Source organism: Symsagittifera roscoffensis, unplaced genomic scaffold (genome assembly GCF_963678635.1).
Source record: "Symsagittifera roscoffensis unplaced genomic scaffold, txSymRosc1.1 SCAFFOLD_695, whole genome shotgun sequence".
NCBI classification, from domain to species: Eukaryota; Metazoa; Xenacoelomorpha; order Acoela; family Convolutidae; genus Symsagittifera; species Symsagittifera roscoffensis.
In genome coordinates, this window is record NW_026971159.1 from 7785 (window position 1) to 18420 (window position 10636).

Below are 10636 nucleotides of genomic sequence, written 5' to 3' on the forward strand. Positions count from 1 at the left end.
TGTAGGAACTGAATAAAATATAGACATTTTTGTTGGTAAAAGTTAACTATGCGTTTTGAATAGTTTTTCCGAAAAAATGAAAGAAAAAATTCAAAAACTTAAGCTAAGTGTTAACGACTCAAATTGAAGTATCAGCTTACCATAATAAGCCTATTGACAGCCTGCGCACTCGCTTTTGTCGCGCGAAACTAGTTTGATAATCGAAGTTTTAACGCGGTTTCTCTCGACACTGAGAAAAAATTTTGGAAACTAATAGAGTAGTTCCAATCACGACTAAAAGGGCTTTAATTTGATATGTATCAGTCAACCCAGCAACCCAGTCCGATAGATTGGTTCTGCATGAAAAAGAAGTTAAGAAATTAAAACATACCCGAAGACAACGTTCTCGCGTCTTTAAATGATTGAATAGTTAAAAGTCTTTTTGTAGTCAAATTTTTACGAACAAATGAAACTTGTACTGAGGTTTAAGGAACGCTCATTTTGGATTTTTTTCTGCAAAAACTTATTGGGCTACACAAGAGGTTTCTTTTAATGTAATTTTCTCACCCATTGACCCAGTAACTTTGACCTTTTTTCAGGTCAAAATTTAAGTTCGAATGTTGCAAAATTCTGCTAAGACTCCAAGCAAGTTTTGTCGAAAGTTTTTTGTCTTTTGTCAGCCTATCTTAAAAAAAACGCGTTTTAAAATTCATATTTAATTATTTTCGTCTGGATAATTTAAATCAGTACTGTATGTAATAGATGATCATTAATTATTCATTGCTCTTTATACGCAATAAAGATCCGCAAACAGGAATTGTAAGTTGAACAAATATGAAAATGGTAATGAGAAACGTACCGAAAAACTAATGATTTCTCAAAAATTCAAATTCAGCGACTATAATGCGTTTTGAAATACCACTTAAGTTTTGTTTCTTTGCTTGTTTATGCATTATTTATAAACTCATCAAGAAAACACGAAAAAAAAAACTAAAACAGGGACTGAAAAAATGTTTAGCAAAATAGTACAAAGGGGGATCCTTTAGGTCGGCAGGGGGTCGAAACCCTGACGGGGGAGCGTCCGCAACCACCCCGCCCTTAAAACCGCTGCTGGGCAGTGAACGAAAATAGTGTGTGGTATTTTGGTGCCTAGCGCGCTTCAAAAGTGAAAAAAAAATCAATCACTGCAAATTTGAAAAACTGAAAAAGTTGGATAGCATGTTCAAAATTTAAAACATTAGAATTGAAACTCGACCTTGAATTAGTATACAGCCGAGATGATGAAAAAAACGCGGCTTGTTAAAATGAGTTTGATAAAAAGATCTTCCAACTAACCTTTTGATTTCCACTCGACAAAGGTCGGCGAAGTTCGTTCCAGGTTGGTCCCTGAAACAGAAACGGAAAAATTGCCCCCCTTAGGCGCTCTTTTCTGTTGGATCCCTATTTTGCGGTGGTGGGGCTGAGGTGTTAATGACTGAATACGTGACCGAGAGAATTTGGGGGGACATATTGAGTTGAGAGATGCGGGTAGAGTGGCAGCGCAAGCGTGATCAGAAGTGGGGTCAATGAAGTGTTTGCTGCGGACTCCTGTGGCGCTATTTGGACGCTCTACTTTTTCTGGGTCCATAATCAGAACTGATTCAATTTTTAATCTTCGGTTTTAAATTTGTGGAAACAAATCGTACATTTTTCTATAGAGAGAGAATTTATCAGCATTTATTGAAACATTCGCATCACCAGTTTATAAGATATTTCAGGGTGTATATAGGCAATATAGAAGTAAATGGCTGGAGTCAAAAATGAATTCAATAAAAAGTCAATCAATTCCTATTCTTGCTCAAAAAAATTTCTTGTAAAAAATTCAATCAATTTTGATCACTTCCCAAATAAATTAACTTCAATAATTTCAAAATTCCTCTACAATAAATTCAATGACGCCAATTTTTGGTTTCAATAAAATAAAATTTGAGTTGTTTAGAATACGCGCGTTCAATAATGTCAAATTAGTGAAATTTGGGAGTGAGCATAAATTCAAGTTAAGACTATTCTGGTTGGGGGAATTTTTCATGTCAAATTATTAGTTTGACTGGGATAAAAGGGCTTTGAGAACGGTTCGCCCGGCATGATTGCTTAGAAGTCGACAAATTACTCCAAAATATGTATTTTCAAAGTTTGGGTCACAAATGTTATTTGCAAAACACGCGCAATAATCACCGGGTTGTTTACAAAGTTTCGCCCAGGGAGTCGTGTGGTAAGTTTGATTGAGTGCATTATGTTTTGGGCAATTTGGGTGAATGTTTACCTGGGCAAGTTAGGAGGCAGTCGAGAAATGAGGTTGCTGGTGGGTCGCAGCTTGTGCTGCTTTTTTTGGTCTCTTTCTCACCCGCACCTGAAATAGAACTATAACATAATAACGTAATCATAGATAGAGAGAGAGAGAGAGGGAGGAGAGGGGGAGGGGGGAGGGAGGAGGGCGAGGGGCTGAGGTGAGCAAAACTCAAAGTCTAAAACTGAACTGGATTTTTAATCATGAATGTCGGTTTCGTTGGTTATTTAGAAAACTGGTTTGAATTTGACTATGGTGTGTTGAATCTTTTGAAAGTATATTGAAGTACATTGTTTTGTACAGCTCATAAAATAATTTTTATGCCGATTTTTGTGCTACCTTACCATTGCTTTAGGGCATTTAACTTCCTCGAAGAATCTTAGATGAAAGCAACCCAAGAGTAATTATCGTTTTTATTGTATTTTGAGACGTCTTTTTTGACATTTCTGGGTCGTGGTTGTTATATTCAACCCTGGTCGTGGTTGTGGCTTCATGATCTTATGATCAGACGGTTGTGGTTTTATGATCAGACGGTTGCGACCAAATTTTAGTAATTCCAGACTGCCGCGACCGAAATTGGATATTTTAAGACCGCCACGACCAAAATTTGGTATTTCCAGACTTTGCGGACCAAGGCAATTCCGAAGGAAAGTTAACCGCGACCGGCTCGACCGAAGGAAATTTAACCGCAACCGGCGCGACCGAAAGAAACTTAGTCGCGGCGGTCAAAAAAATTGTCGCTGCGCTCGAAAAGTTAGTCGCGGCGGTCGAAAATTAGTCGCGCTATGGTCGAAAAATTATTCGCGATGGTCGAAAATTTAGTAGCGGTGGTCAAAAATTAGTCGAAGCTGTCAAAAAATTTTTCGCGGCATGGTCGAAAAATTAGTCGCGGTAGTCGAAAAAATAGTGGCGGTGGTCGAAAGTATAGTCGCGGTGGTCGAAAGTATAGTCGCGGTATGGTCGAAAAATTAGTCGCCGCAGTCGAAAAATTAGACGCGGCATGGTCGAAAAATTAGTCGCGGCGGTCGAGAAATTAGTCGCGGTAGTCGAAAATATAGTCGCGGTTGTCGAAAGTATAGTCGCGGTATAGTCGAAAAATTAGTCGAGGCGGTCAAAAAATTAGTAGCGGCTGTCGAAAAATTAATCGGGGCTGTAAAAAATTGGTGGCGCGGTCGAAAAGTTTGTCGCGGCATGGTCGTAAAATTAGTTGAGGTGGCCAAAAAGTTGATCAAGATCAGCGCGACAGAAGAAAAATATCCGCGATTGGCGCGATCGAAAAAAAAATTAATAGCAACTGGCGCAACTGAAGAAAAGTTAACAGCAATCGAAAAAAAAGTCTGGAGAAAAATGTTTCAAAAGAATTTGAAGAAACTGTTGAAGTGTGTAAAAGTGTAGTATCGGAAAAAGGTTAGTGTTCAAATTTAATTGTAGGTAACTGTTAGGCATCAAATCGAAATCTTACTGCACTGTTCCATTTCAGATCGTATCGGACGTTAGAGATCGCAAGGTCACGACAGCAGGTATCCAGACAGAAGGAAACAAATTGATAGCACTTACATAAACTCAAGCAGGTCTCCAGACAGAAGGAAACAAATTGATAGCACTTACATAAACTCAAACTGGTCCCTATCTCATTCGGGTAACAACAAATAAATTTTAAATCGTAGATATAAAATTTATCAACTCATTGTTTCTTTTGTTATGGGTACATGTTACTAATTCAGTTTTAGTTTAAATTGAATTTTCAGGCAGACTTGCCAAACCTCTCTCTAAGGTTTTTTTCTCTTCATCATGTTACTTGTGCTCTATTTGATGGATCATGACTCCCCCCATTTTATCAACTCCTCGTCGCTGTCGCGTTGATTTTCTTGTTGCCGCCACGCCTTGTCTTCGTTTGCCACCGACGGTTTTCGGTGTTATCTCCTTGTCCGTTCCCGACGGTACGTTTTCTCCCCCGCTCGCCGTAATCTTCGCCGTTTCGTCCCTTTCGACTTCCCAATCGCTATCCTCATCTTCCTCGCTTTCGTCCGCGCTGTACTCTACTATACGATGTTTCGTTGATTTCCGCGCGTTTTCCATCTCTAATGGATCCTTTTCGGCCTTTCTTTTGCACTTTGTGGGTTCACTTGGTTCCGGGGTGCTCTTTCGGGACTTACTAGGTCCTGGGGTGCACGCGTCACTTCTATCCTCAATTTGGCTTTCTTCAGCCGCCGATCTAAAAGAAACACCACTTCGCCTTAGTACGACCCTTTTTCCATCTGCACCGTGTTTTAAGTTAATTTTTTTTTAATTTTCAATGGTAAACGTTTATACCTTCTCGGGTCCTTCGGGTCCGTTTTTCCAGTCCTTTGGTAGACTGTTGTGCTGGTCTTATGCCTTTTGAGGCATTCTGGTGCTTTTGGTATTTTTCCTGTTCCCTTGGGATCCTATACCTCCTGAGCCTTGGGATTTGTTTCGATTAGCTCCTCATCCTCCAAAACACTTCGGGTTTTTCTATTCTCCGGGGCGCTCCTCCTTTCCCCTTATACCAAGTCGCTCCTCTTTTCCCAATCTAGGGTTAGCTCTACATCCGGGAGATTACCCGCCTTGTCTAAACAAGATAACTTCTGGTTAACAACATTTGATCAGTTTAGATTTTTCAATGATGGTTTTTTCGTCAAATTTTGCAGAGCCGTATTCGCTTCTCTTCCATGATAAGCCTCAAAAGACGTTAGCTTAGTCTTAGAATGTGGCACAAAACGTAGCGCGCTGAGCGCACGGGATATCTCTACCCAAACTTTTAGTTTTTATTTTCCTGGAGATAAGTTAGCACGTAATTTTTTGTCGACCCAATTGTTCGTTCGACCATTCCCGTCGCGCGATGGTCCTTAACCGGAGATTTAATGAGTTCAATAACTTCGTAATTACAGAAATTTTGAATATCAGTTGAGAAAAATTCAGTTGCCTGATCCATATGCAATTTCCTTGGGTATCCATGAGTATTTATGTACTTCCTTAGGAACCTTAATACATTTTTAGACTTGTTACTTGAACAGACATACGCCGACGGCCAATGCGGAAAAGTGTCTACTGCTACAAGTACATACTTCTTTCGACCCCTTAATTAATTGACCGGGCTCCAGAAATCTAATTGGACCAAATCATTCGGTTCCTTAGGTACATAAGTTTCCCCCCATGTCACTTTTTGGAATATCAAGTTTAAGATTTTTACCTGCTTCTAAGCAGCTTTTGCAGTACTTTGCTGTAGCGGCAATGTTCCTGTGCATTAGTGGTATCCATACATCCTTTGCGGCTGCAAACATTTTGTCGCGCCCATGGTGGTTAAAATGCAAACGATTGAGTACTGCTGACGACATGTCCTTCGGTATGGCCAACCGGCCATCCATCCACAGGCAATTTTCACGTACGGAAAAGTCATTGTAGTGTTGAGCGTAATATTGCCACAGTTTTGTTATGATGTCCTTGGCTCGTGGGTTTTTGTCTCTGATTGCATCTCTGATTGTTTTCATAATAGGGTCTTTTTCCAGATTTGCTTCTACCAATTTCAGAATCAGGATCTCAGGATAATCTAATTTTCTAACGACTTTACTGTCGGATGTTACTATTGAAAAAATCCATTTATCGTTCTGCACAAGTGGGTAGGATAATCCGGGAAACTGGTGGGGAAATGAGATAATCGTTTTTAACTTTTTAGAATTTGTCTGTTTTTGAGCAACTTTTGAAGGTGGTTTTAATTCAATATCCGAATCAGAACTGATACTGGGTGGTTGGTTTAACCGATTGAGAACAACATTAAGGTTCACATCTCCAGATTTGGTTGAAGTGTTAACAATGGCGGAAGTTGGTGGGTCAGTTTTTTCAGGTGAATTCATCATATTTTTATTACTCATTTTATTCATATTTTGAATTTTCCAACTAGAGTTTACGTATTGAGAACAACGTCTGATTTTCTTTCTTCGGCATTTGCATATTTCCGCCGGTATGCAAATATCTCGATTCTGATTGGTTAACCGCCGGTTGCATGTAAACACGCCCTCTATTGAGCGCTTGCGCTCACGGTGAGTTTTTGCATATTCATCTTTTCTTTTATTCCCATTGGATGGAACTGTTTTCGTTATAGCGCAACATGACTGATCACCCTCAACCGTCAGTTTTCTCTGAATTATTTTCTTTTTCTGACCCCTAGGCTTCATTTGATCCTTAGGATTCAATGCTGCGTTTATCATGTTTATTTTCGCAACTGTAAAACTTTCGTCATAATGACTCGGGTGCCTCTGCGGACGGAAACCGAGACAAATAGTCTGCCATTCCCATTTTGGACCCCTGTCTATGTTCAACTTTAAAATTGTACGGCACTAATCGATCGTACCATCGAGTTCATCGGCTGAAAAACGTTTTTTTTTTCCTTTTGGTGAAAAACTTAACAATGTAAGTAGTGCCTTGTGATCCGATATAACTGTAAAATAACGGCCATATATATAATTTTGAAATTGTTCCGTGGCCCACACTACTGCGAGTAATTCTAATTTATTGGTAGAATACTTTTTCTCAGCCGGATTAAGATAGGAGATACAAAATACTTATCCGAGCACTCTTGTAATTTTACGATTTGACCTTCGTTTATCAGCGGATGAATTTCTTTATCTACTTTGTCTTGAAGACTGATAGGCACCCGGCGCCCCTTTTGTTGTATCGGCTTCAGGCTTTCGAAGAAATCGGCTCTTACTTTAGCGTTCCGGATCTTTCCTATTCTAGTAAACAAATTTGGGTACAACTTACAGAAATATGTCTGCAACTCATCATATTCCTCCTCTTCTTGGCTGCTCCCTTCCCCTGTGATTCCCATCACTTTCTTTCTTTGCACCAACTCCAGGTCTAGGGTGCCCATCAGATCGCGCCCCAGGATTGACTGATGATTTCCAGATATTACAGACACTTGTGCTGGTGCTGCCCAACCGTTCAACGACATTGTCACTGCTACCTTCCCCAGTATGTTTATTCGGTTGTTATTGTAGTCCAAGAATTCATCTTTTGAAGGTTGTAACTGAATATTCGCTTTACCTAATGTTGTTTTCAGGTCCGTCATGCTAAAAATTGTGACTGTGGATCCGCTATCTATCCACAACCACATTTTCTTCCCTGACACCTCAACCTGGACTCGGGCCCCAGGGATCTTCAGTTCAGTCTCGTTCTTTTTTCTTTTGATGGACATCACCATGTAGTCGTCCGATCCTGACGCCATGGATTAATTCTCCCCGCTTCCCTGCTGATTCACCCACGCCACTGGATCTTCTGCCAAATCAGTCACACTCTGCATGCTCTGATGGTGCTCATTTTCATCTCTGACTAAGCCGACTCGTCTACGTCCTCTCCATTGGTTAGTACCCCTCCTAATTCCTCTGCATGCTCGTTCAAAGTGTCCCAGTTTCCGGCACGAGTTGCATGTTGCTCCTTTTGCAGGACAATTTGCTATATGATCAAGAGTAAATTCGGCGCGTCGCAATTATAACACCTACGGTTATTTTCGCTTCCCCCACTGCTTGATCCTTGGGTGTATCCTCCACGTCCCCCTTGTCCCCTTCTTATATTATTGACTCGTTCTTGCTTTATAGATATCGACAGCGCTGATGAAGCCGGTTTTCCAGTGTATGATTTATATGCACGCTCACCACGTTCATAAGATAATGCGATCCTGTAGACTTCCTCGGGTAACTTTGTTGATCGCGATGATTCTCGTTGGCAATCCGATTCCCGCATGTTCATAATAAAAATATCACGAACATTTTCTTCCGCATTTGCAAAATCACATCTGCCCGCCAGAGCGCTCAATTCCGCGTGGAATTTCTCGAACGTTCCGTGCTCCTTCTGTTTCTTCCATAGAAAAGTCCCCTCTCATGGGTTACATTACGATCACGTTGGAAAACATTTTGCATCTCGTCAAGGACCTGTGGGTAACGTTCCGTTTTAACATTCACCGCCGGTTTTCGTGCTTTGAATATCCGTTGCGCTTCGTCTCCAATGCAGAGGTATAGATTAGGATTCAACTTCTTTTCCGCATCGATACGGTTTTTTCCATTTACCTCCTCTGGCAACGCTGCAATAGCCGCCGCATTTAAAGTACGCGCAAAATAAAAATCATCGGGATCAATGTGATATTTTGCTATCATCCCCCAGTGAAATTTGTTTATCCGCTTCTCCCAGTAAACCGGAGGTTCCGGTGTTCGTGCATCCGAAAATGCTATTATATTAAGTGGATTTTTCCCCCGCCTTTTTTCTCTGCTGACTGCGCCATGTTGAAGTGTGTAAAAGTGTAGTATCGGAAAAAGGTTAGTGTTCAACTTTAATTGTAGGTAACTGTTAGGCATCAAATCGAAATCTTACTGCACTGTTCTATTTCAGATCGTATCGGACGTTAGAGATCGCAAGGTCACGACAGCAGGTATCCAGACAGAAGGAAACAAATTGATAGCACTTACATAAACTCAAGCAGGTCTCCAGACAGAAGGAAACAAATTGATAGCACTTACATAAACTCAAGCAGGTCTCCAGACAGAAGAAAACAAATTGATAGCACTTACATAAACTCAAACTGGTCCCTATCTCAAAACAATCGATTGAGAAATTGACTGATAAACACAACCCCAAGACTAATTTTTTGATCACCGCGACTAATTTTTTGACCGCCGCGCCTAAATTTTTGACCGCCGCGACTGATTTTTTGACCATCGCGACTAACTTTTCGAGCGCGGCCACAATCTTTTGACCGCCGCGACTTGTTTTTCGACCGCCGCGACTAGTTTTTCGACCATCGCGACCGAGATACGGTATTTCCAGAGTTTGTCCGCGACTTAAAATTCTGTCCAGACTATGGATTTTCTGTCGCGCAATTATCATTTCCGCGACTGACAAAGTCGAAAAAATAGTCGCGGAACTCGACCCGGGAACAAACCGCAATACCCACAATCTTGAAGTCCAAATTGAATGCATACTGCATATTAATAGCATAATGACAGTGAACATTAGTTGTTATATTGCATAACAAGATAAATTTTCGGCTTTTTGTAATAATAATCTTATTTTCATTTTGTTGGCTATTCGGCCATACATAAAGCGAGCTCCTGTCAATACCCTCGGAGAAAGTCTTTTGAAAGGAGACTTTCAACGACGTTTAATTTTACTAAGAATGCCTCTTGGTTTTTCAGCGATTTCGGCCCCAATCTACGTGTGTCAGAAGAGGTTCAGGGTACTATAAAATAGTCAATGAAAATCCTCAAATCCACACGTCTTGTCTACCTTTTTTTATTTGCAAAAATCCATGCCGTACAAAAACCTTTATTTAAAATTATATGCTGATATACAGAGCAACCTAGCCCACCTTGCTCGACAGTGACTTGAAACTTCCAATTGGGAGGATCTTCTTCTTCACTCTGGGTACACACAATCACCACTGGTAGTCGTTCATCATTCAACAACACCCATTCCGCCAGATCACTTCCTTTTTCACACTTTTGACCATCGTCGCTCTTGTTTTCATTGTCTTCGCTTGTGACTGATTCTCGTTTTTCTTTTGAATCGCAGAAGTTTGTGGCGTCTTTTTGGTATACAAATACCTCGATGCTAAAAAGAAAACCTCTGATCTCTCAAACATTAAGTAACAGAAAAAACCTGTAGAGGATTTGGCCATTGTATTGCCCTCCTCAACCTCTCCCCTACCCCTATTCCCCCATCCCCGAAAAATGGTTTTTAACTTAATAATTTTTTTTTTCACAGCTCCCAATTGAGAAGAAAATTACAGCAATGACCCAAACTCAAACTAACTTTGGTTCACTTCAGTTTGCAAAACCCTAGTTAAGCTAGTAAAGAATTGATGTATGTGTTTTGGGGACTGGTGAATAAGCCGCCAAGGGTTCATTGTTTAGTTGACAGAGAGGGGAGGAGGATGAGTAAGTTTGGATGTTAATTTAAATGTCTTCGTAAGGGTCATATGAGAGAGGGGCTTGCGCTGAGGGCGCAGAGTAGCGTCAATTTGTGATGTGATCAGGGGACCTGTCATAAGGGAAAGGTCAAATGTCTGGTTATTGATATCCATAATTCACTTTTGCCTTTCAGTTATAATAATTCAGAGCATAAATTTTCAGCAGCGTGAAAAAAAACTGTTATGTGAAAAGTCTATTTTGAAATGCTCATAAAAGTCTTCATTATGATACTTCATTCCACTTCATGTGACGAATAGTGCAGAAGATAAGACATAGGTTCATTACGAGGCCAAACTTTGCTCTAGATAGGCGCACAATTTGTTGTCTGTGGGTCACTTGAATCCAGACACAAATT

At 40.5% G+C, this 10636-nt stretch overlaps 1 protein-coding gene across 1 annotated transcript; it reads right to left on the reverse strand.

Annotated features, from left to right (window-relative positions):
• Positions 1-1312: 1312 nt before the first annotated feature.
• On the reverse strand, positions 1313-9922 carry LOC134856225 (protein still life, isoform SIF type 1-like; the record flags this gene model as incomplete). The annotated part of the gene is given in 3 exon segments (XM_063872567.1): positions 1313-1365; positions 2282-2368; positions 9681-9922. Coding segments are annotated over 3 exon segments (382 nt in total), but the record flags the coding sequence as incomplete, so codon positions are not given.
• Positions 9923-10636: the final 714 nt, after the last annotated feature.